The following is a 27,463-nucleotide window of genomic DNA, read 5'->3' as shown; positions in this document are numbered from 1 at the left end:
ACTGATTCTTCCTATTTTGCTTCATTACCGTTAAAATATGCATAGCAATATACTGTGATTATTTGAAATAAAACCTTAGGAATATGGAAATTAAGTATTTTGTAGAAAATGCAGAGAGGTTAACAAGCAGTGAATCTCTTCTGCCTCATTTTCTCATGCGAATTCCTTATATGAATTTAGTTCCTTTTTTAAAAAAAAAAAAACATTGTTCAAGATAAAAATTACATCAAACTGAGAATTTTCTGTAGCTCCTTCAGAGGCGAATACCAAGCGGAGAGCTGGCTGGTTGATTTGCCATTATGAATTCAGCTTGCTGTCTCTCATCTTTGTTAGGGGGTGGGGGGGAGGAAAAAAAAAAGTCAAGAAAAAAATGACAACACGTTTTTCTGTAGCAGTGAAAGAAAAGCAGAGCAGCCAGTCTGAATGCCTTGGTTTTAGTGCTCTGGAAGCGCTTCTCTTGTGCAACTGGGCTGAGGGAGAGCCTTTTTTTTTTTTTTTTTTTTTTTTCTTCTCTTCCCCCCACGTCACTGCAATCAGATATATGGGTGCAGCTCTGCTTTACCGCAGCATGATGCAGTTGTGTATAGTTCAGCGCGCTCTTCTTGGAAACAGGCGGAAGGAGAGCAGCTGACCAGAGCATGCAGAGGATATTCATTAGAGGGTGGTTTTTTTTCTTTTTCTTTTTACTAAAGCTAAACAGTACGTGTGAAATTCCTCCAGCTGCAGAAGAGACGGTTTCAGTGGGGCTTCAAGTTGATACTCGGTTGGCAAGAGGAGGTGCATACGCTCGGGCTGTCAGCTTCTGACGGAAAAAAAAGCTTCAGACAGGCAGACTGCACGTTATTAAAAGCACAGCTCAGACACCCGTCGGGAAGATACTCTTAACTGTGCTTATGGAACAAGTGCTGTGGTACTGCGTATGCCTTAACCGACCGGGAGAAATTTGCCCAGTTGTGGAATGGAATAAATGAAAATGCATACTGAGGGGGTGAGGGAATAAAATACTCCACAGATAGAATTAAGTACGAGCCCCGGAGGAAGAGCAAAGGACAAAAATCTCATGGTGTGTTTTTGTTGTTGTTGTTGAGTGCCGTTTTTTTTTTTTTTTTTTAATGAGCTTACCTACCATGAACGGAAGAAGTGGATCTGCGGAGACTTCATTTCCTCCTCTGACCCCTCGTTTACATCACTAACTGGTGACAGTCACATCTACATACATAGTACCTGCCACTTCGGCTGCTCAGAATTATAGAAGCCTCTTTGTATGCAGCAGACATGGCTAGCCAGCAGGATTCAGGCTTCTTTGAAATCAGTATCAAATATTTACTGAAATCCTGGAGCAATAGTGAGTAGCAGAAGAGTAATCTTTTCATATTACGCATTGCTTGGTAAATAGCTAGGCTGACCTAAAGGATAAAATCTTATATTTCTGTATGTTTGTGTTATATAAGCAAAGTATTTTTTGCTTTCGTCAGCTCTAGAAATCAGAATGTCAGAGATTTAAACAGGTTTCATTAACTGCAAAGACTGTAATGAGATTATACTAGATTTTGCTTGATTGAATTCTGAAGTTAGGCTGCTTTCTGGCTCTCTCTAATAGTGCATTGCAGGGAGTGCATTCCAAACAGCGTTTCCTGCCTAGATGTTTATTTGATTTGTTCAAGCTTTATCTGAATATTTTTGAAAATGCTGTTTAATCACAAGGGTGTGGCATCGCTCAGAAGTTGGTTTTTATTAATTGAGCACCAAAGACAAAAATATAATGCTTATACTTCAGGTCTGAAAGTCATTATTTTAATGTGATGAAAAGCAAAGCATCAGTTGCTTATAGCTGCACTTCCTACCCACTATGCTTAATTTCAGAATCTTATGCAATATTTCCACCCAGAAAGAATCCATCTGTTTATCTAATCCAGGCTGGGTTTTGCAGAATGTAAACAAATGGCATTTTAGTCTTTCTTGGTCTTTTCAGTATTGCTGTTCCTGCTGATCTCCATTGCTGTTTAAATCAATCACTCTTTGGATTTTTAGCAATATTATGTAATAAAGAGTTCTGAATAAAATTTAGTGCTAGCAAATATATTCAGATTAGGTAAGGCTGTGGGATAACTCTGGCAGAAATTTGCTTTTTAATTTAAAATACATGAACAATATATTCCTTTTCTATAGAAGCTTGTATTGACAAGGCTAGATCTCCGTAATTAACTGTTTTTAAAAGATAGAACACGACGTCTCTGGAAAAATCCAACTTGGCTATGCATGCAGTAAGGTTCTGATCATCCCACTATCTATAATTTAATAACTTCCGCATAAAATACAAGTATTTTAAAAGTCTATGGTATAAAAAAATGGCAAAATCTGCGTAATACAAGGCATGTGTCTGAACACCTGCAGAGAAATAAAAATAACACTATATTAGATGTGTGACATGCAAGACTTGTCTTCGTTAAATGATATCCATAGAAACTGTATTTTTCCAGGTCCTTTGTAACCTCAGTAACACTGTACTGCTTGTTTGAATCTGTTTTTCTACCACAAGTGTGAAGCCACCAGGGAATAATAGTATTTCCTAAACAACATTGCTTATCTGCCCTCCTTTTAAAATATTTAGTGCATATTCATTCAAATCCCTGTTTCCACAAGGACTGGAAAAGGCTTTTATAATTTAGTTACTTTTTTGGACTAATGTTAATCAAATACTGGGAACATAAGTATGTCTTGTGACAGCATATATTTTATAACAAGCTAGTTATAAGAAGAAAAACAAGTCACTTTATGGTGCAGAAATCAAGTCAGTTCTGGGATTCTTTTTGTAATAGGCTACTGTAACTTTAAGACTAAGTAAAATTAGCACTTAAGAATATAAAAATGGCTATATTATGGAATTAAATATAACACTCTAATCTTTCTTCTTTTTCCTCTACATTGAAGTATATTGAAAGTATTTCAAAACAGCAATGTTTCTAGTTTGAAATTAGAAGACCTTAAATTAAATTCTGTTTTAGAAAAATGGAAATAGTGTATGAATAATTGGTATTTCTGGCATTCTTTTAGATGGTAAACATGCTTTCAACTGTATTTGAATAAACAGCAAGAGGAAATACAATAAATTAATCCGGGTTGACTTAAACTTGTTGCCAATTTTTTTTTTTTTTTTTTTTTTTTTTTTGCTTTCAGTCTGGAAGGCTGTGTTCATAAATCTGTACATATCCTTTCTAGCTGAAAAACAAACAGTTTGATAAGAAGACAGTAGGGAGTTCAAAAGACCTAGGGCTTTCTTCAGCTCTGCTATGTGATGGGTGGAGCAGAGGAAAACACTTCCCTTGCTTGAGAAACTGCTGGGAAGCCTGCACATGCATGCACGGCAACATGTTTTTCAGAGAATAGGTGCTCCGTCTGCATACCCGAGAGCAGAAGTAAGCTATAAATTATGCCATGGCATTTACCTGGTAGAAAGAGGTCTAACATACTCTTTTAAAAGAAAAATAAGTTTGGGTCCTATAGTACATATTTTGCTTAAATGGTAATAGTGTAGAGGTGCCGTCCATGTATGTATCTGTAAATCGGCACTTTAAAACAGTAACATTTATCCTTCCCAGGCTTTAAAGTCCCACCAAACCCAGCCCTTTCTATTGATTTGTGCTTTGGCTTAAACAGAGCATTAATATTTTCTAACAGATTGCCAACCGCACCCGTTGCCGGTACCATACCATGAAATATACTCAGTTATTTTACCTGGGATGACAATTCTCTCTGATTTTGCTATCTGTCTAAGGTCTCGAACAAACTAGCATTCTTGACATGCTGGGCAGGATTTCAGTTCAGTGTCACACAGCACTTGCAGAGGTTCTCACCTGGCGTGCTGCTTGGATTTTCGTGTTCATCAACCAGCTAAGGAGGCAGGTAATTTATGGGCACCGGAGTCAGTTCATTTTAGGTACCTGTTAACTGTTGATGCAGTCGGCGATGTGTTATCGGTGAGCATCCACTCTTGTTCCTAGGGGACAAAAAAGCCGAGTCATGGTCTGGCCTTTGAATCCTCCCACCAAACTGAGAGACCTCAAAATACTCCTTTGTGCCGCCCTCGAAACAGACTTTTGCTCTGCACATGACAATAAGATAACGTGCGTGTCATGCAGTTTTGGAAAATATTCCTGTAATGTGTTGGAGATGGGATCAGAATTGGGATTCTCTGCTTAGAAAATAAGAATAATTTTTTTCTTTAACTGATCTCATTTGTGTTCTGATGTTTTCTTAAATATTCAAGTATTTTTGATCCACACGGCATTAGTCGACAACTTCATTAATCATTTGCATTACTTCTGAAATTACTGCTAAAATGGCAGTGCACAACTGCTCAAGGTGAGTAGTTCTCACTTGGCCCAAGGAGGTCAATAAGATGACAACAATAAAATAGGGCTCCCCAAAAGTAGGACAATTAAGAGTCTTCTCCTCAGATTTGTTATGCAAATACTGCAAAATACTTTTTTGTAAATAAATATTTGTAAAATAACATATGAATCTAAGTGTTAAGAATTTGAATCTGGGCTTTTCTTGACTGTTTTTACTTTTTGAATGAATCAGATGATAGATTTATTCTGAATTTAATTTCCAAATGCATTTTTCAAATTCATAGTTGAAAAAAAAGGATCTGAATAGAAGTTGAAAAATCAAGCTACATGAAGCTGGAGTACCATTAGTAAAAATGGCAGGAAATTCGATAATAAATTCTGGTTTTTGCAGTTTCTAGATCAGATCAGCAATTAAATTTATTGGAGGAAAGGATTCTGTAGAAGAATCCAAACAGCACAGGTAGATGGCTCACTTGTGCTCTCAAGTCAGCTCTTACGTGGGCTGGTAGAAACTGCATTTCATTGTCTCCCAGTTTCGAGAGAGAGATTTTAAGGTGTCGTTTTGTGTAATAAAATGAGAGGATATATTTTGTGTAGTGAACATTTTATTTGCCACTTCGCATAGAACGGAGTTATCTTCAGGGCCTTATTTTAAGGATTACAACACTTGTTTGTCTGCCTTTGAATGGCAGGATGTTTGGGGGTTTTTTCTGTGGACTTGCATTTAATTTAGATTTTGAATAAGGCCTTTTTTAGTATTATGACTTCAGGTGCTTTTCCCATGGCCCATACATGCCTGTATTCTTCTACAGTAGCCACCATCCACATCAAAATCCTCATATCATCCTCTTCCTCTTCACCTTTGTGCTGTACAAAGCCCGTTGCTCAATCCTGCCACCACGCCTGGTCCCTGTAGCAGTGGCTGGCAATGTGGTGGTGGTACTGGAGACAGCTTGACCCTGGGGGCACACGGGCACCCGCATCAGTCACTGCTCACGTGGCTCAAACACAGCAGCATCCCCGAACAGTCCCGGGAGGACCTCTGGCTCCTCCGCGGCTTGGTCCTCACGCAGGGAGCTGAAGGCAGTGCCTCCAGACAAGCTCTGTTGTCAGAAGAGCATCAGGCGTAACAGAAACTTCTCGATGGCCAATGTGACGTCCGGGGGGGTGTTGGCTGCCGTGTAGTCCTTCGTTAAATGAATGTAATACATATAGCAATAAAATTCAACCTTTTTACAGAGAATATTCATGAAGTCCTGTGTCCATGAGCAAGAGAAAGGGAAAGCCGTGGGCAGTTTCTGAAGTAAAAGTCTGCATTATGTGTAAGTTCTGTGGTGCGCTGTTTTGATATTCTGGTAAGATTTTCTTGTGCAGGAAGACGATAAAAGCCGTTTTGCAGGGGGTTGCTTATCTGCAGGCAAACATAGACCTGTTTAAAGCTGAATACGCTAAGCACAGTGTGCTATCAGACTTAGCACTTCTTCCAAGATACCAGTGAAGGAAAGAAGCTCCTTCTCAGTGCCCACTTAACCAAACACATCCACTGAAGAAGAAGCTGTCCTTCCCTGCAATCTCTCGTGCTCTGGCATTGCTACTCTTGCGGACCCAAAGTGAGCCGATTCAAGAAGCTGATGTGCTGCAAACTCACCCTGCAGGTGAGAAAGGATCAGTTCTTGCCTGAAGCGAGCGGGTGGCCTGCTGTTGGGGACAGGCAGGGACGCCTGGCTGTGTAAGCGGGAGAGCAGGCTGGCACTGATGCAGACACCACAGCCTGGGCTGGAGCCACGCTTGGGCCTTCTCTTGCTTGCTCCTGAGGTCTCACCCTGATAACACACCTGGCAGAAAGCTGGCCGCTTCCACAGCCTCCGCCTTTAGGGAGCCCTGGGGACGAAGGGTAGCATCTGCTCGGGCCTTGGCATGTGACTCTGCCTTGGACAAAGGATGCTATTAATTCTAGCTGTCTTGCTACACAAAGGGAATTGATTGCTCTATCCATTGAGCCTGAAATTAGGGTGCTTAGTGTATTCTTCAGCTTTAAGTAGTCTGTGGTTGCCGGCAGAAAAGTGACTTGCTTGATGGTGGCGGCTGTTAGCTCCCGGGACAACCTTCCTTAGATTTGTCTGCAGATCTGATCCTCTTCTCCACCGAGCTGTAGGGAAGGGTGCTAAACCAGAGTGTTTGGGCTGTGTTCTGGCTGGTAACCATTTTAGAATTTACATTTTGGCGTGGTTCTTCTTAGAAGGGAAAATGGAAGTTTTATGACTTTGGGGACCTGAAAACTCTTAAAAGAGTGGTTTTGTTTATTTTGATGTTTGCTGCTCTCTTCAAGACCTTCCAGAATTACTTCTACCATACTGGGAGGAAAAAAAGCATGACAGAATTTGAAATGCTCTATTATAAGATTCAGTTTATTTACAGAATGCATTGGCATGCCATTGAGAAGTTTGAATTATTGTCATAAACATCTACAAACAGTTTGAGTGCAGTCTTAGTGCATAAATTTTTGTGGCAAAACTTCAGTCCTTATCTCAAAATATAAAATAGCGTGGAAACTGGGCATAAACTAGGCATAGATAATTACTGGTACATATTCCATAAAGGTTTCAATAATTTTACTTGTGGTAAAACCAAAACTCTGCTGTTGTACTATTAGTATCCACTTTGAACGATTGATTTGTGGTATCTGATGCTGCAGTACCGTTGGGTTATCAAATTAGCTGCAGTTTGGTTTTTTCCAATATGCTAGTTACTATTCAAAAAGATCAGGGAAAGAAATAACAGGTTTTGTGGTTTATTCTATGCGTATAAAATATCACTGAAGAAGCTGTAGCTTTATATGTATAAATAAAAGAACACGTATAAGGGAAGTGATGATATACAGGTTACCTTAGGTGTATAAACATGTCCGTGGTTTACTAAAGGAGGATATAAGCCGAAATGCTACTTGAGGTTCCTTTTGTATTTCAGTCGCTTTTGATGCACTCATTTCATTAACAGTTTAAACTCTCATCTCTATATTGACTTCGTGGACGCGAGGAAGCAGTCTCCACACCTCCAGAATTCCAACTGAGTGTGCTTGTCCAGCTTTATTTTCTGTATTCATTCCTGAGTTTCTAAGCGATGGGTAAGTGCTCCGACACTTGCTATGAGTTTGGTAGCCCTAGAAACTGAATTCCAGTGGGTGTTGAACCCTCGGTGGGCAGGTGTGGTGTTGCTGTGGCTGTGCCTGGGAAGGGCAGTCCCACCGCAGCCTCTTGTCCCTGTCCCTGTGCTCCTACCCCTTCTCTCCCACCCTAACTCCTCATACAGTTAATATCCTGCCAGCTAAACTTTCTAAAACGGTGTCGATGCTGGGGTTGGCATAAGGAAGGGGCAAGGATACATGGGAAGCAGTTTTTGCTGATTCCTGCTATTAGACTGGTGGAGCTGTATGGTAAATCATATTTACCTTCTTAATAGTGACTCCTGTACCCGTGCCTGCTTCTAAATATCAAAGATAGTTCCTTCTCCAGGCTAATCGTCCTTTTGCATCCCTCTCTTTTCTGCTTTAGAGCATCAGCAGTGAAGTTGTTCTTTCTATTGTTGTTTCTGTGATAAAATCAGACTGCAGAATAATTTCACAGGAATAGGTAGCTGAATTATTTGTGAGTTGGTGATTTTTCATTCACTGCAATTACCTAAAACAGATTTGAATCAATCGTCCATGGAAAGAAAATCCCTTCTCTTTTAATATACTTTATTCTGAGTCATCCAATCCTTTGTCTATTGCTTCAGCTAAAAGGAATACCAAACATGTTGTTCAAACTTCACAGCAGCTCTTTCAGCCACATACTCTAAGTTCATGTGCTGTTTATATTTTTTAAGAATGTAGATGGGTAGATGTTCAGTAGTATGACAAAGTGGGGCAAGACATCTGCCAACCAGCTCATCAGCCTGCTAAGAGCTTGAAACTAGGAATGACAGTGGAGGGAGATCATGACCTATAGTTCAGTTAGGTAGCAGTGAACTGGGGTGGAAAGCAAAGGGTGCAAGGCAAAGGGAACAAGAGAGACCTCAGGAACTGTAAAACAGGATGAAGAGACACCCACCTTAAGTGTATGTATACAAATACAGGCACTCTGGAAAACAAGCAGGAGAAGTCAAGCGCTGCATGCAGTCACAAGACTACAATGTCATTGGAGTAGCAGGCTTGGCGTTAACAGCTCACACAGTTGGATGGCAGTGATGGATGGATACAAGCTCTTCAGGAAGGACCTGTAGGAAAGATGAGGAGTGGAGGTTGCCGTCATTGTGAAGGAGCTCCTCACATGTATGGAACTCTGGGATGGGTGGGTGACTGTGCGCTTGAGAGTGTAGGTCGGGAACAGAAGAGAGGACTTCAAGGGTTACATGATGGTGGTAGTCTCTTACAGTCCACCCAGTCAGGGTGAGGAGCAGACAAAGCTTTCTTTAAACGAGTTGAAGTTGATGAATTGCTCATGTTGGTTCACATGGGGGACTTGAACATCCTGATATCTGCTGGAAGTGCAGTGTAGTAGGATGGAAGCAGTCGAGATTTCATGAGGGCGGTGAGAGTAACTTCTTGATACAGGGTGGACCAACCAGGGGCGCAGTACAGCTGGATTTGCTATCCACTAAAAAGAAAGAACTGGTTGGAGCTCAAGATCATGAGAAAAGTCAGGAAAGAGGGTGGCAGAGTATAGACCCTGGACTTCATGAGAGCAGATTTCAGTTTTTCAGATTTCAAAAGCTGTTAGGTGGGATCCCATGGGGGGGAAGCTCTGAAAGGCAAAGGAACTGAGAAAAGCTGGCAGGTCTTGGAGGTCAGCACCTTCCAAGTGCGAGAGTGGGACACTCCAATACTCAGGGAAACAAGCAAACATATGAGGAGACCGGTTTGACTTATCACGGACCTCATGGCTGAGCTCCAATGCAAAAAAGGCAGTATATTGGAGGCAGAAGCGGGGTTTGGTTGCAAAGGAGGAGTTTATAAACATTGCCTGGACATGTGGGGATGGTGCTTGGAAATCCAAAGCTCAACTGGAGATGGGAATGCAAGGTCCTGCACCTGGGGAGGAAGAATGCTAGGCACCAGTACAGGTTAGGGGCTGACCTGCTGGGAGATAGCTTGGAGGAGAAGGATCTGGGGGTTGTGGTAGACAGTAAATTATCCATGGCCCAGCAATGTGCCCTTGTCGCCAAAAAGGCCAATGGAATCCTGGGCTGCATAGGGAAGAGTGTGGCCAGTAGGTCGAGGGAGGTCATTCTCCCCCTCTACTCTGCACTGGTGAGGCCACAACTGGAATACTGTGTCCAGTTTTGGGCTCCCCAGTTCAAGAGGGACAGGGAACTGCTGGAGCGAGTCCAGCGAAGGGCAACTAAGATGATTAAGGGCTTGGAGCACCTCCCTTATGAGGAAAGGCTGAGAGAGCTGGGACTCTTTAGCCTGGAGAAGAGAAGGCTGAGGGGAGACCTTACTAATGCTTACAAGTATCTAAAGGGTGGGTTGAAGGAGGATGGAGCCAGGCTCTTTTCATTGGTTCCAAGTGACAGGACGAGGGGCAATGGGCACAAGTTAGAACACAGGAAGTTCCGTTCAAATACACGGAAACAGTTCTTTACGGTGAGGGTGACAGAGCACTGGCACAGGCTGCCCAGGGAGGTTGTGGAGTCCCCTTCCCTGGAGATTTTCAAGACCCGCCTGGATGCAGTCCTGAGTAATGTGCTCTGGGCAATCCTGCTTTAGCAGGGGAGTTGGACTAGATGATTTCTAGAGGTCCCTTCCAACTCTGATAATTCTGTGATTCTGTGATTCTGTGATTCTGTGAATTGCGTCCAAGGCAACAAGAAGAGTTTCTCTTGCTTTATTAGTGGTAAAAGGCTGGACAAGGAAAATGTGGACCAGTCACTGAATGGGGCAGGAGGTTTAGTGACAGTGGACTGAAGTACTGAGTGCCACCTTTGCCTCAGTCTTCACCAGCAAGGTCTCTCTGACCTCTGTCTGTCAGGTGCTGGAGTGCCCCTTGATATGGCACTTCTGATAAGGGGGAAAGGTAGAACTTGTGCAACTCCAGAGGTTGGGAGCACAAACTCTATTCCTCGTGGGACGTACTGAGAAACCTGGCAATTCCATACATATTTACGATTTTTTATATATTTCATATTACAGTCACATTCAAAACGGAGGGATAGCAAAGGTTTTCTTTTCTCAGCATACAGCAGAGCTTGCTGAAACAAGTGGCTGCGTGAAAACACATGAGAAACAGTGGCTTCCTAGTTCGCTCTCGGACAAGTAGCAGCGGTTTCACTGAGTTGTAAACGCTGCTTGCTTCCTCCCCTGCACGAAATACAGAGATCGATAGAGAGAGACCACCAGCAGTACTGGTGTTTGCGCGTAAATATCAAGGTCGCTGATGCAACTGGTATTACAGAGCCGCCTGACAGATTTTGGGGTGCTTTTCAGGCCACTGGTTTGAAGAGAAATCTGAGTGTTGTTTTGTAAATACTGTGGGATCACTGTAGTGACACGTATCACATGTCTCCAGGGGAATGTGTTGCTGATAAAGAGCTTAATTAGGCGCTTGGAGCCACGGCAAAGAAGTTTCACACACAGAAAAAAGAGACCTTTTTGAGAGATGTGCTATGCAGTCTTAATCCTGAACACTTTCTATGCTATCAGAAATTTGATGTTATCAAATGTAGCCCTGATGCATACAAGTAGAGGGGCTGCTGTGGTTTTCACTAGTCAGTGAGGGGGTCAGAAATCACAATTTGTGTGTGGCAAAAATGTGAAGGTGTTAGATGGATTGGCGTTAGACAAGGACTGATCAAAAGAATGTAGCAAATCTTGATTATCATTGTCCTTGATTTTTTTTATAATTGTGAAGTTGCAGGTGGTTTTAGTTTTATTTTGAAAGGCTTGACTTTGAAAGACTCATTTATATTCCTTTGAATTCTTAAGTAACCAGTAGTACCTGGCTCAGCACAGAAGTCTGCCAAAGGTATTGTTTTGCAGGAATTCTCCTATAATTATGTGATCATTACACTAACATTTTTTCGTAATCTCTGGCTATCTAACTCTGCTCTGTCTCTGTAACTTTGAAGAGTCTCGACTTGTGTGTGGAGCAAATTAGACTTCGAAGGATGTCCATTCGTCTGTTTTGATGTTGATTCCCTTGAGCAACTTTTGTTGAACAGAATATGCACAACTATTTTTCTTTCTGCATTTCTGATCGTTATTTATGAATGTCTTCAAATGTCTGGATCAATTTGCCTTTGCAGTCAGAAGGAACCTGTATAGAGTTCCAGCCAAAGTTCGTTCTTGAGAAATTTGTGGAGTCGGTTTCTTCATGTACGCTCAGTAATATATTGTTGCGTATTTTCAAAATCAGGTTTACTCTGTGCGTATTACAGAGATAGCATGTGTTGAAGGTAGTCCAAGCTGCCTGACATCAGGTTTTGCAATTTATTCCCTTGTAACTGGAATTCTTTTGAGTCTGCTTTCCAATGGAAGGAAAGCTTATTCAATCTGCCTGCCTTTTTTCAACCTGTTGACCAAATTTCGGAGAAGGGTAGCCTAAGTTTCTACAGAATTTGTAAAACGAGGCTGTTTTAGGTAGTGAAGAGGGAAGGCCACCTGATGAAAAATGGCAGCATAAGTTTCCCGTCTTCTTAGACGTAAGGAAATCCTTGCTGCAACAGCCTTTGCAAACACCCCAGCTAGGAGACTAGCTTCAGTCACACCTTTGAGAGGACTGCACATATAATTCAGTGTTGCTTATTTCAAAATACGTTCACAAGATGCAAATTGCTATTCATTACTTCAGATGCAGGGAAACTGCTGCAAATACCTTGCTTGCAATGGTCTACATTATAATAATATTCATACTGTGCTTCCCATCTGGAAGCTTTACAGACTTGAATTCTTTCAGCATTGTTACATAAATATGAAAGATGAAAGTATTATTTCATTATTGCTATTACTGGGCAAATTGAAACAGAGGAATTAACTGAGAAACGCAAGATTACACATGAAACCTGTGTTAGAGCTGGAAATGAAACACCAGCTTCTATTTCTTTACTGGGAGAACCTTTCTTCCTTCACATTCTTGGTAGCCAAGTGACACATTGTGAGTCATGACTCAACTAGTTATTATTTGTAATGAGATTTTTAATTGGCGGTAAGTAGTCATTTTAAAATGGAAATGTCCTTGGAATATTTTAAATTCCACTGGGTGCATATTTGTTGCTACTGATGCCTTGAATGAGGAGAAAATTACTTATCTAGAATTCTTTTTCTTTGAAGGCAGATGTTTGAAACAAATAGCCTCACCGCACCCCTTATCTGTGTGCCATCTGAACCAAAGCAAGGCGGTTATTTTGATTTTTGTTCTATTACTCATAGACAGGAAAATGTGGCAGAGCAACGTATGTATTCTTTACTGGGGTGAGGGCTTGATCAAGAGCAATAACTGTCTGGGAATCAAAAGTTGGAAAGTACTGTTTCTGAAACACAAAAGTCATTAGGGTTTGCAGTAAATTAAGCAAAGTCTCAGCTTATCCATGGTGAATCTTTAACATGTATTTCATAAAATAGAAAATGAAAATATTTTCAAAGGAAAGTGAAATTAAAAATTTTCTTTTTTTTTTTTTTACTAATTTCTCTGACGTGTACAAGCAGTAGGGGACAGGGCAGGTAGAAGTGGGTGTTACATGGATTTGCAGACTTCTATGGCAAGGGAAATTACTGGAATCATTGGAATTAGTATTTTCATGAACTCCTGAAATGAAATTGTTAATATGGACAGGTTGGAATTTTATAAAAAGATAGAAAAAAGGAGAATATTTGTTAACGATTATATGTGTATACTGCTGTGCCTACTTTTTTAAGTAAACCCCTCTTTTCTGTTGCCAATAATTTTTCCTGAGCTCTGGAATTTGGGCTAAAGCACTTCTAAACTTAAGGTCCCTGAAGGTGAATTTTGGAATATTTTGCAGAAATGGTTCTACCCTCTCTAAGAATGACAAAAGGCAAAAGAACTGTTGTTTGTTTGTGTTAAAAATTCTCTTGAAGAGGATCTTGGGGGTGGGTGGGGGACAGGCACATTGCAGCCAGCTGCCTCTGTATGATGACTGCATGAAGAAAGTGAGGGTGGAGGGGAGAATGAATTTGGATTAAAAACCCAGCAAAGAGCCAGCAGGAATGAAGGGAGAAGAGGCAGGGGAGCCATTGGGAATGGGGTGGGGGGAATCAGAAATAGGGGAATTGATACTTCGCAGACAGTCGGAGTGGAAATGGTGCCTGGTAGGAGGTGGGGCCAAGGGGGGACTGGAAAGGGGTGGATGAAGAGGTAGGGATGGGGGTGAGAGGGCTGGAAGGATGAGATGAGCAATGTTTGGCTGTGCACGGGGAAGAGGACCTGACCTGGACAGGCTGGAGAGTTAGGCGGAGAGAAACCTTATGAAATTCAACAAGGGCAAGTGTAGGGTACTGCCTGCACCTGGGGAGGAATAACCCCATGCAGCAGTACAGGTTGGGGGCTGACCTACTGGAGAGCAGCTCTGTGGAAAGGGACCTGGGAGTCCTGGTGGACAATAGGATGACCGTGAGCCAGCAATGTGCCCTGGTGACGAAGGCGGCAAATGGCATCCTGGGGTGCATCAAGAAGAGTGTGGCCAGCAGGTCGAGGGAGGTCATCCTCTCCTGCTACTCTGCCCTGGTGAGGCCACATCTGGAGTACTGTGTCCAGTTCTGGGCTCCCCAGTTCAAGAAGGACAGGGAACTGCTGGAGAGGGTCCAGCAAAGGGCTACAAAGATGATTAGGGGATTGGAACATCTTTCTTATGAGGAAAGGCTGAGGGACTTGGGTCTTTTTAGTCCAGAGAAAAGAAGACTGAGGGGGGATCTTATCAATGCTTATTAATACTTAAAGGGAGGGTGCCAGTTAGGGAACACTCTTTTTTCAGTGGTACTCAGTGATAGGACAAGAGGTAACAGGCACAAACTTGAACATAGGAAGTTCCATCTAAACATGAGGAGGGACTTCTTTACTCTGAGGGTGGCAGAGCACTGGAACAGGCTGCCCAGAGAGGTTGTGGAGTCCCCTACTCTGGAAACATTCAAAACCCACTTGGACACTGTCCTGTGCAGCCTGCTGTAGGTGACCATGCTCTGGCAGGGGGGTTGGACTGGATGATCTCCAGAGGTCCCTTCCAACCCTGACCATTCTGTGATTCTGTCAAGAGTGCATGGGAGTCTGGGACTGGAATGGGGACCCTGAAGTGGGGAAAACACAGCCGTGAGGAGACACCAGATTGTAGAGATGGAGTAAGAAGAAGAGAGCAGCTGGGGAGATGGGGGAGGCGAGAGACAGAGAAATCCCCTCCCAAGCACAGAATACAGAGCGGGAGTCCTGATTTCCATCCTGCGTCCCTGCTTTATAGCAGATCCCTCCAGCAAAGGGCACTCCTTGCTTTGCCTTAGTGCTTGAGTTAGGTGACAAAAGTGTTAAATGTTATCAGGTGAGGAGAGCAGCAAGTCACTTGTGTGTGCTGTTAACTGGGTCAACAGTTGGTTCATTTGGCATGAGATTAATCATACATCCACTATCTTACCTCGCTTATCATTTTCAGTCTTGAAAGCCTGAGTCCGATGAGTTAACGCAGCACACAGTGGAAAGCACATAGAGGTACAATGAAATACTCTTACCAGGTTGTTATTTTATTTATTATTACTTGTAATGCAGTAGCAGATAACTTACTAATGCATTTCTTCTCCAATAGAGCAGGTAACGTATAAGCTAGCCATAAAAGCTGGTCTGTCCTAGGATCTCCTGAGGGAGGATGTCAGACAGATCTGGTTGACAGAGTTCTCAGGTGAATGAAGAAATAGACCGTGTGTTGGGTATTAACGAATATTTAAGTGTCACTCAGCATACTTCCAAGCATAATAGTTTTATGAGCAATGTGTTAAAAACTGGCATGAGGCACTGTAAATAAAGTATCCTTGCTGATGGTTTGTTGTCACATTAGATCGAGCTAAGCAGTTGGGTACTGCAGGGACGGACTCTAGGCTTTATTCTATTTTATATCCTCATTAGGGATTTGAGAGAAGGTAAATAGCATGTTAATGACATTTGTGATAGTCCTTACATTAGAATGTATAAGTATCAGTAAAGAAAAAGGAGAAAAAAAGAAGAATAATCAAAGGAGTCACATGGAAAAGATGAAGAGTAATGGGTACACGTTACTCCAGGGGAGATTCTGATTGGACACAAGAGGAAAAATTTTCACGTTGAGAATGATCGGCCATTGGAATAATCTCCCCAAGGAAGTGGTTGATCCCCCAACATTGGGCACTTTTAAGATTCAGCTGGACAGGGTGCTGGGCCGTCTTGTCTAGACTGTGCTTTTGCCAAGAAGGGTTGGACCAGATGATCCCTGAGATCCCTTCCAACTTGGTATTCTATGATTCCATGATTCTATGAAATGAGGGGTTATTTAGAGTAAAAATCTGAAAATGTGCTTACCATGAGAATCTGTAAATGTCTTTTGAGACAGAATTTATTTTTGAAACATGAAAAACAAGATTTGCTACATTTTTAAACTGTAGCGTAAGGGCCAGCTCTTCACTGAAGGAGAGGCATAGGGTTGACTGTCTCCTGCAACCGCAGTGAGAGGAGGTCCATGCACGTACATAGCTGCACCGGGGCCAACTCCCAGCTCTATTTTGCCCAAAGTGGGAAACCCAGAGGTTTCAGCAGAGCTGCTGAGAATGGCAATTACAGGTAAGGGTTTTTTAATTTCTTTGCGAAGAAACAGTAGTCCTTCAAGCTGTAAAATGGAAGCATCACACTACTGGCAATTTAGAGATTTGTTTAAATTTGTTATGTGCTTATGATATTGATAGATGCTTTTTGCCTAATATTAATACCATTCTTTCTAGTTCACCATAAAGGCTATTATTACTTTATGCAGTCATTTTCTTGTTACAAAATGGAATCTATTCCTGCAAAGTAATGACGTAGATGATAGTTTCTACAAAGTTGCTGCCACTGATTTTAATCAAGCTTTTTTCTCAATTAAGTATAAAGGGTTGTATAATACTAGTCAGATGCTCTGCACAGCTAGCACATATCCTGAAGATCTGCATACCAAATTTCAACCTTATTAGTAAATTCTTCTAAAGTATACCTGACTGAGATGTCATTCATTTTAACGAATACATTTATATTGCTATGATATCCTCAGGACATGACTTTTTGTTATCAATTTTTCAATTTTATCACATTAAATCCAGAAATGACATATCAAATTGATATAGTTAACATTTATTATGTTGGACATGTTTACCTACTTTATAGAAGCAGAGTTTGAAACATTTGGCTGGAAGCTTTGAATCTATACAACGTTGTTATGTATGTGTGTGTGTCCCCTGGTTTGTAAATATGTTGCAAATCAATACATTAAACTTCTTATGACACAAATGATCAGTGTGATCAATGACAATCTTTTTTAATCTCTTTTTTCTGTTCTGAATCATACACATCATATGCATTGTGAATTCAAATTATAGCTATGGTTTTCCATACACTGTAAAAGGACTGGTACAGTGTCATGAAATTCTGATAAATATCTGTGTTGATAATTTAAGTAAGATATACTAAGCAGCATTTTCAGAAAGCTGAGCATTGTTCTAAGGCTTTTTCACTGAAAACAAGGGAGTATTTAACTGTTTACATCAGTGGAATTGGAGTTAGGCCAGTTTCATCTGTGTTTTTTAAAAGCCCACAAAATATATTTTAAAATTAGTGTATTAGGGTATTCCATATAAAGTTGTAGACTATACTTTTTTCAGGAAAATGAAATTATCTTTGGTTTCTTTTTACAGAATAGTAAAATCAAAATGCAATGTAAAGTTTTAAAAAAAACAACACTTGGTACAATTTTTTATCAGTCCTTATGCCTGATGTTTGCGATGTCATCTGTTGTAACTCACTTCTATGACATCATCTTTTCTGAAATACTGAATAAAAGATTACCCTATAGCTTTCATCATTTTAGGATAACCAGCTTTATCTTGAAGGATATATTTTAAATTAATTCGTTAGTTATGTTGCATTTATGGTAGAGTTGGATGCTGCCGTGAAATAGCTCATTTAGTTGGTTCTGTCCATGTTCTTCTGTTAGTAGGAAGAGAGGGGCATCTGGAACAATTCTTGCTTTGGAGGCTGATTCTTGCCCTACCCGTTGCTCTGCTTTGTGGGACGATAAACTGGGATTCAAAAAGAAGCCCAGGATGAGGATGAGAATGAATATGAAAGACATGATTTAGCATAGCTCAGACTCAAGCAGAAAATAGGTAGAAATATCTGAAGGATCTGATCTGGAGGGATTTGTGAAGTGTATCTGACACAGTGACAGGTAATTTACCAATGTAGGCATTCCCTCGCTCAAATACCTGTATTGTTTAATGTTACTTTTTATTATAATTTAGTCTATCACAGAATTTTTAGTAATTGTCACTGATTGATTAACTGAGTGGCAACTACTGAGCTAGAGCCACGCTTGCTGTTATATTTCATCTCTAATTCAAAGCATGTCGAATTTTTTCTTCAAATTTCACAAACCTCGAACAAGCGGGACGTGGCCAATCCTTACTGTTCTGACTGGTAGCCAGAAAATGAGAGTGCTCTCCAAGAAGGTGGGCGATGAGAGTTGAAAACCCTGAGGTTTAATTAAGCATTTAACCCAACGCTACCACGTTCTAGGTGAGCTCTCCAGCCCTTAAGCTGCTACTTAAAAAGCAGTTACAGCCAAATGGAAAAGGAGATGAGTTGCTTCTCTGCTCTGCTTTGAACATCTCAGGTGGCCCAACAATGAGGTCCATATGCAGATGTATCTCAGGCGATGTTGGGGCCAGGCTGATCCCGTTCTGAGCTGCTGCCTGACTCACTGGGAACCTGATCGTTTGGGTCAGTTTTCTGTTCTAGAGGCCGGGTTTAAGTACTCACATTCTCAACTGACTTCAGCCCTGAGTGAAAGTGTCTTGGGAAATGCCAAGTCCCCACTATGGCAATGGTCAGCTGAGAACGCACTGACAATTTCAGTGCTTCTTTCCATGTATTTATGGAAAGAAATGTCAATGCTGGTGTTTAAATTCTTAATTTATTAATAGCCCTATCTACCATTTCAGGTACTTGAGGTTCATCCTTCATATAGTTTTGTACATGCTTTCTTACTGACAAAGCCGTTCATTATCATTGGGTTGCCATGGAGTACTGATCACACGGATCTGGGAATAATAACTCATTATGCTAATATAGCTTGTCATTGTGTTTGATGCGAAGTGATGTACCATAACATCAGCTGATGTTTGTAACTAATACAGTTTATGGTAAGATCACAGTTTATGGGACAGCATTGCCAAACATTGCCTACCCTCTTTTCTTTGAATTATCTTTTTGATTCCATACCTATTTACAAAGCCATTTATGCATTTTTTAGGTCAATATTGTTCTGGTTTTAATTTCTTTCTACAGAGAGAATCAGGGTCTTTGTCTTTTAACAAAACAATTCTGGCCTATTTGCTTAATGCTCGAAAGGTGTTTTCCTTCTGCATTCTCCTGCCCCCTTGGAGCCTCAACTTTGTGTTATAAAGTTCCCTTTGGCTCAGAGGCAGGACAGTTGATTGGATTTGGTGAACTTCTTAGGTGCCACAACAGAAGAATGGGGAAAATTACGTTCAATAGGTGGAATACATAATTCTGTAATGCATACAGCATTACCACAACCTATCTTATACACCCAAGTATGAAACTGAATTTTATTTCAGATTGTGCTACTATACAAGGAAGAGGCCTTGAATCTTTATATTGATTCAGCTTTTTTCCATAGCAGATGACCAGGCATTTGTTGGTGATCTATAACACACACTAAGATGTGGATTTAGCCTTTTCCAGATTCTCATGACAATCCGCCTTCATGTGCGTGTGAACACATTTAAAGTAGTAGCATTTCAGCCATGGTTCTTCTGTGCTCCTCAGGCAACTGCTCAGACAGTGGAATATGGTTTCCCTGGAGCATATCACTGTGCCTTCAGAGAGCTTCACTTTTCCAGACAAGCATTCTCTTAAGGCAAACCACTGTTTTGTGTGGTTATCACTTTTAGTTTTAAGGCGTATTTCTAAATTATTCTGGCAATGTACTTTTTCTTTAAAATATTCCCTGAAAATTGTGTCATCCCAACAAGTTGCCTCCACTTTCATGTTCCCCCAAGGTGCATTCTACAAAACAACCCTTAAAATCAGCTTCCATTTTGGCAAAGCATGTTTGACAAGCAAACCATCATGGCAGGAAATTATTACATATGTTGCAAAGATACTGTGATCCCAGAGGTTATATCTGTACCTGGATGTACAAAGAGAAATCAAGTACTAATAGTCATTCAGACTTCTGCTTCTTGATATTATCAAGATTAGAGACAGAAGAGTCCTTCTTAGAACATCTGTATTGTACTTTTACCAATGAAAGGTTGTTCTCAGTAATATGTTTTCTACTAATGTATTCAACAAGTCATAAATTATACAACCAGAAAACCCATTGTGTCATCCAATCTGCTCTCCTCATAGAGCAGGCTTTATGGCTTCTCTGAATTAATTTCTGTTTGAGCTAAAGCACATCTTCAAAAAAAAAAGTCTTAATTTAAAATTTCCACTAATGGAAGAATCAGCACCAGCCTTAATAGCATTCTGGCAGTTAATTTCCTTCTCTTTGTGTTTAACTTCTTTAATGCATTTGTCTAGTTTAAAATTCCAGACATTGGATGTTACTGAATGAAGAGCTGTCTGTTAGCAAATTTCTGTTCCTCATATTCATGCTTAGCAGGCATGGAAGTCATCTCACCTAACTTTTAGGCATCCTCAATAATTTATATTACACGTGACGTCAAGGCTGTCTTTCCTGATAGCCAATGGAGAGAAATATGCACTTTCAGGGTTCGGTTCAGATGAGCTGCCTTAGATGTGTTTATTAGGAGGTAATGAATCGCACCTTGGAAATGCCTGAGTACTTGTGTTGTCTAAAAAGGCATTTTGGGTTGAGTGGCTCCATGTAAATATGTTTTGCTAATAGGTGCCGCTGTAGGTGCAATAGGTACAAATTCCTGCCATTAGAGGATGTGATTAAATGACTGTGTGACTTTCTCATGGTGAAACTAAACTAAGCTTAAAGGCAAGTTTTCCAGTCACTAGTTATAGTTGCCTTTCCTGAATGTCCTTTAGTTCATCAGTTCATCTTTCTCAAGTTGCAGACACCGGAACAGGACTGAGCATCCAGCAGTGGTTGCAGAGACACTGGCAGTGAAGCAGTAGAGCTTTCCTGCTTTTGCTTTTGTTTATCCTGCTTGAAAAGGCTCTCCATAGCTCTTCAGGTCACAAGAATAGCAGCCTGTTCTCGACACATTAGTCATCCTGGTCTCAGGCCTTTTTTCATAATCAGTGCTTCCCAAGAATAGAAAGCCTTATTCTGTCCCTGTGGCATGTGTCCTTTGTCTCTGGCTATTCAATTCTCCATAGTTTAGAATTAATATCTCATATATTCTTTGCTTGCATTTACTTTTCAAAATGCTATTCAAAGTAGGAGGATCTTTTTACTATTTTTTATGCCTACCACTCTTAATTTGTGTTTTGACTGTAAAGTTTATAGATTTTTTTTGTTTTTTTTTTATATCATTAACAATAAGGATAAATAGTACAGGACCAAGAACTGGTCTCTGTACCTCCACTAGAAGTACCTTCATTAGGGTATGATTCTCCCTTAACCCATGTTGAGAAGTATCTGTTGCCCAGCTTTTAATCTATTTTTATGAGTGTTGATTCTTTGGTTATCATTTTACAGTTTGGTAAAATACCGATCCAAAAGCCAAACAAAAATATATGACTGCGCTTCTAACCTTGTTAACCAAATTTATAATCTCGTAAAAAGATACAGTTAGTTTAATAAAATCTGCTTTCCATAAACCTATGCTTATGGCATTGTATTATTTTACTTCACGGAATCACGGAATTTTCAGAGTTGGAAGGGACCAAGTCCAACTCCCCTGCTAAAGCAGGATCGCCTGGAGCACATTACTCAGGACTGCATCCAGGCGGGTCTTGAAAATCTCCAGAGAAGGGGACTCCACAACCTCCCTGGGCAGCCTGTGCCAGTGCTCTGTCACCCTCACCGTAAAGAAGTTTTTCCGTGGATTTGAACGGAACTTCCTGTGTTCCAACTTGTGCCCATTGCCCCTCGTCCTGTTACTTGGAACCATTGAAAAGAGCCTGGCTCCATCCTCCTTCAACCCACCCTTTAGATACTTGTATGCCATAATAAGGTCTCCCCTCAGCCTTCTCTTCTCCAGGCTACAGAGTCCCAGCTCTCTCAGCCTTTCCTCATAAGGGAGAGGTTCTTTATTAATCAAATACAACCATTCCTGGATGAATATCAGGCCAACTGTGTTGCGGTTGTCTGGATTGTCCTTGCTGACACTTTAAAAAAACCTAATACAACATTAGTTTTGTCCCAGCCCTCAGGAATACAGAATTTCCCTTTGAATATCCCATAAAAGGAATCTTTTTATTACTTTCAGATGTAATTAGGCTCTTCGGTTTTTCTAAGGAATTACTCTGTTTTCTCAGCATTTAAGCTGTTTATTTGGAAAATCCGATGTTAACCTTACAACTCTTTCTTTATTTTCATAACTAACTTATGTAGAGTTCATCTCTATGGGTGCCTGTTCCTCTCCAAATTTAACAATGTATTTCTGGCAGTCACTTACTCCAAAACATTTAGACATTTCAATATATAGAAGGAGTTTTCTGTCATGGCCCACTGACCAGCATGAGAGAGGTGTCCTGTCCGTGTTGTGTTTCGTATTTGCAACTGTCTGGTCATGCAGAAGGTCCCTCAGAGAGCAGCTAAATTCCATGCGTTTCACTTATCTGTTCAAGTGAAAGTTTTTCAGTGGGCAGCTGTACTCGAGCCAAACTTTCCAAAACCGTCCCTGAGCCCCTGTGGATGGTAAAAGGCATTATCTTGTCCCTGCTGGTTTTATATTTCAGAGTCACCACGAGAAATATGTGTGTCCTGGAGTTTGAGCCTAACAAAGCAGAAGCAAACATCTACATTTACCCGTAGGTTTGTGGCTAAGAAACAGTGAACTCCACTTTCAAGGAAAGAGTTGTTAATGTAATGTTAATAAAGGGTTATTAGATCTACAGCATCATAATGGGGTGTGGCTAATAAAAGATGACACATCGTGTGTTGGGTTGTCTGTAACCAAAGAGGCCAAATAGCATTTAATTTAATGTAGAAGATAGACAATGTTGTGGGTGTGCTGCTGCAGCCAGTATTAAGTACTGAAAATAATGATTCAGTCAGACATAGAGCAGGGGACTGATAATGGTAATTATTAGTCCGGATTTTGGCTGCAAATTTTTTTCTCTCATTTTTCTTCGTATAGATGTTACTTTTTATGCTCCACTGTAGAGGGAAACATGAATGGATGTCTGACTTATTCTCATCTTAGTCTTTCTTCACAGAAATCTCTCCTGTGGTTTCATTACAGAAAGCTTCACAAAATTTTGTGAGTGTCGTCTCGATCTGTGAAGGTTTAGCTTTGCCAGTTCACAGTGCCAGCTTGCGGCTTGGTTTACTCCTGGTATTGTGCCATTCTCCACCCACACAAGCACGGGTATGAATCCTAGCCAGCAGCAGCTGAAATGCACCACGGTGCAGTTCAATCTGTACAAGATGCTCTTGAAGGGTTTACAGACTAGAGAGTCATCTCTTATAACCTTGGATGCATATCTTTGTTGTCAGTTCTCCCTCAGTAATCACTGACAAGTGATAGGCACCTCTAGAAAATAAGTGATTTATTCTGTCTTAAGCTAAGAATCTAAGAAGGTTATGATGAGTCACCTGGAAATGTCAGTCTCTCTTCATTTACTTTCTCAGAGATGGCTAGATTAAATTTGATATTTGGCTTGTAGGTGGCTAAATTTGAACCTTTCCCTAAAAGGCAGCCATAAAGTAGATCAGGTGCATCAAGAAGATGAGATCAAGGAAGCAAGTGCAGTTCTAAAGATTTTTCATCAATGTAGTACTACACTTTGAAACATAACTAAACATGACATCATATTTATTATGGCATGAAATAAGCCAAACTCTAGGAAATCAGTTCTTAGCCATTGAGCTGTGTTAGGTCAGTAGGACTGTTCAGACCGTGCAATTTCAGAGCATTTCTCATTTCAGAGAAATGAGCTACAGCCTGTTTCTTTTAGTGCGTCAGTAATAAAATACTGCTTATCTTTGCACAAATGCATTACAACATGCTCGGGTTTTCATTCACATCTGTACATTGCACAGAAGCCACGTTGACCATAACTGATACGCCGTTTTCATTCCAGTGAAACACATAAGTTTTTAACAGCATGAACGAACATTTGTCAGTGGTTTGGCAGAGCAAGTGTGGACAAACAGACAAAAATTCAGATGTGAGCATTTAATGTCTTTCTGTAATAAAAAATAAGCAGTTTATCTTTTAAAAATTCCATCTTATCCAGACTCTTAATAGTTTTATTGTAAAAGATTTAAGGAGAAAAGGAAAAGTATACTCTCTCCAAGGGAAAGTGTGTAGGGAAGGAAGGTGCAGGTCCCATCCTCCCTGATTGCTGGTCCCTCTTTTGGAAGTTACTATTCCTTCTCTTTTAGACTCTTGTGCTTCCTCGGCACTTTTCCAAGTTCCCTAAAAATAATTCTTCTGCTAACACCCATCAACCACAAAACGACGGGAATATCTTCATCTCCCTGTCTCTGAAAAGGAGAGCAAACCCAACAAAACATCTGTCCAAAAATCTTACCGGAAGCTACTTGCTGATCCAACAAGACTAAAGTGGAGGTTAGCTTTATCCCCTAGTACATAAGAGAGTGTAAAAGAAGAGTATGAGCATCTTTAAAATAAAATGCTTTTTAATCTCTATTTGAGCTCAAAGAAATTCTGGCATAGTTTCAGAAATAAACGTTTTCTTTGGTTTAATTTTTTAAAAGTCAGTTAATCTACTCATCTGAAAATGATGCTCTGAATATATCTTTCAACCCTTATTTGGAGTTTTTACTTTTGGAATAACTGGCAAAGATAACAAAACTTTTGAATTTATCTAGAAAAGATATCAAAATTTTGAAAGTATATTGTTAATCTCAAGTCGGCTTTCAAAGAGGCAGCATGTCATTACCATATAAACCACAGAAACTGAGAAGTATTAATGTTTGATTTGGATCCCATCAGAAGCAACACAGATGTTTCCTTTAGTGAGAAGCCACCCCCAAATGGAGCACTCAAATGTCACTTGAAAATTGTTTTGGAATTGCCCACAAGGTTTCCCATGTCATTTAGCTTTTTCAGTCTTTAATGTTATGATAAACCAAGCAAATTCTAAAATCGGCACAGCTAAAAATCTTTATGTTACATGCCTTGATTCCCACATATCTTCAGCATGGCGGTATACGTAAACAAGAAAATAATGATCTGGAGGAAAAGAAGCAGAAAAATAAATGGTGAAAAAGAGAGGGAAAGTCTACATCTTACAGGATCATAGTTACTAGGAGCTTTGCCAAGTCAGTGAAAAGGACTTTAGAAAGTGGATGGACGTATACGATAGGATTTCCTTTTTGTTTGTTTGTTTTGACAGTCGTCGTTCTTGAATCCCCTGCCTACGGAGACGTGGTCTCTCACAAGAGGAGAAACTGTGTTCTACCCACTGCTTTCCTCTGTGGGGTCTCGTATCAATTACCACTCTCTTGCACAGAATTGCAGTGCGCATCTGAGGATTACAAAGCTTAACACCTGCCTGCCAGCAGCTGGGATGTGAGGGCAGAAGGTTGCTAGTGGCTAATAAAGCCAAACCAACAGTTTTAACCTTTCCAAGGTACCAGGCTGAACAAGATCCTAAGCTTCAAAGCTAACAGGCACTTCACCACGTACGTCCTTCTCAAATAAGACCTGTCAGTGTGTGTAAGGAATGTTCTAATGTTTCCCAGAGCTTGGGCGAAGATGTCTGTATTAAACTGATTATTTCCTGATGCGATTCATCTTAGAAGATGGCTGCTTTATAAGCATCTCTGAGTGGAATGAGCATTTGAGCTCTTTGGAGACGTGCAGAGAAGAGCACCCCCCACAAGCGGTGTTTTAGCATCCATCAGGCCATATACATATTTTCATGGATGCTACATTTTGTTTCTATCCTGCAGAGGACTGGATCTGATTAAGAAATTACCGCACCAGGGACTTGTTCTGAGGCTCTGTTCTGCAAATCACTGTCCACTCCTGGATTCAGGGGAGTCCCCAGAGAGTCATCCCTGAAGATACTGAAAATAACTTGAAGAATGCCATGCATGTGCACATGCAAACACACACATGAAGTTCAAGCCTCCTTTTTCTTGGCGAGAGAAGTTGGGTTGGCCAAAGCTTATACTTTATCGGCAACTCTGCCACTTCGTAGTGGCTGCACTAATTAATTTGCTTCCTGTTTTTTGGCTTTGCTGTTCCTTGTGTTCACATAGAATTTACACTTTGTTGTTGTGGTAAATGGAATAGAAAGGTTGGAGGTTTGCCCAAGTCTACAGGGGTTGGAACTGTCTTCTGGAACTGTGGTTCAAGAAGTATTCTGAAAAGAGTGGAATAAATATATCTGAACCTGGCAACAGTGTTTTTTCACTGAGTCTTTGGAGAGAAATAATTTTAAATGTTGGTCTTATCTCAGTTAAATCTGGGACCAAGTCCTGGAATGCCTTTATCACTTAAAGATAGCTCCTTCCTTTCTCTTTGTCGGTGCCATTTTACACAAATGACTCTTCCGAGGCATGTCTCTTTAAAGAAATGGAGGAATGTGAAATTTATAAATTAGCTTTTTCTCCCTTACAGTTTCAGCCTAATCAAGTAGTTTGAGAATTTCCATTTCGAAGAGCTTAGGTCATCTCTCACCACCTTTTGGGAAATCCTCCCAAATCTGTTATTCCCGTCAGACTTGTTTTTAGATTGAGCCATTTTGCTCCAGAATCCTGAACTTCTTTTACAGTTTTCCCCACTGACCTCACAACCTCTTCCATTTTATCTTCTAGGCTAGATAGTATTTCCTCTGGCATAGGGGTTTACACACTGTGCCCTGACTTTTTGTGTTGCGTGTAATTGTTGGATTTTATCTTTGTTACGTTGCAGGCCATCTGTCTAATTAGTCAACCAAAGTAACTCTTCCTGAAGAATCCCGTATTTGGATTAAACCGTCTTTTGAAAGATGGTATGAGTTAGGATAGTTTTATGTCGTGTACTTGGTGTCAAGACAGCTGCACAGAATGACCTAGTGTCTTCTCCCAGTGGTTACTTGAACAAGAGTTTTAGACAGTCTTCAGAGTTTGGAGTTTTAAAGTACAAGTTGACTGAGATTTCTAATATGTGTTGTTTTGGAGACAACGTTGTTCTGCTAAGAGGGAAAATATGTTTGAGCTTTTTGCAATATAGACTCTTTCCTATGTTCTTATTGTCCCTACGTGCCTCTATCTACTGTCTGTGTCTACATACTGCTGTCAGTGAGTGAATTTTTCAGTGCAAAGAATTCCCTCACCTGCAAATGAGCCTTCACAGGGAATCCATTTCATGCAATATGAATATTTGCCTACATGTTTTGTTCGCTGCTTATTTTACATTTTTTATTAAAGTAGAGGAAGCTTTGCAGCAGTACATTCAGTTAAGTGTAGTATCAAAGCTTCACAGCTGACAGTGTCTGCCTGGGACATACATATGCAGATCTGTCCATCCCTAGGAGAAGGCATGCCAGCCTCGCTACAGCTGGAAGTGTAAATGGTTTCCAGCACTAAAGTTAAGCTATGTCTGCAATGCTGTTGCTTATGGCAGATTCATACCGCAGCTTTTATGTGGACCTTAGAAAGTGCTATAGGCCATACAATCAGTTTTTCTTATATTTACTTTAATAATTACTTTAAATTATATTTGGATAAGCACGCAGTTGAGAAGAGGGGAGAAGTATCTTAAAAACGGTGTAGTTACTCCCCGGTTT

General features: G+C 40.6%; 1 protein-coding gene across 2 annotated transcripts in view; it reads left to right on the top strand.

Annotated features, from left to right (window-relative positions):
- The first annotated feature begins 927 nt into the window (after positions 1-927).
- The window catches only part of FRY (FRY microtubule binding protein), a 192,352-nt gene continuing 165,816 nt past the window's right edge, over positions 928-27,463 (top strand). For both annotated transcript variants that reach the window (XM_082498322.1, XM_082498323.1), the window contains exon 1: positions 928-1,345. In XM_082498322.1, the coding sequence (XP_082354448.1) occupies positions 1,276-1,345 (70 nt within the window). In that variant the 5' untranslated portion in view covers positions 928-1,275. The remainder of the gene's footprint in view (positions 1,346-27,463) is intronic.

This window comes from Vanellus vanellus (assembly GCF_965231255.1).
Source record: "Vanellus vanellus genome assembly, chromosome: 1".
Classification (NCBI taxonomy): Eukaryota; Metazoa; Chordata; class Aves; order Charadriiformes; family Charadriidae; genus Vanellus; species Vanellus vanellus.
The sequence above is the reverse complement of the archived record's forward strand: the minus strand, read 5'-3'. Positions and strand labels throughout refer to the sequence as shown.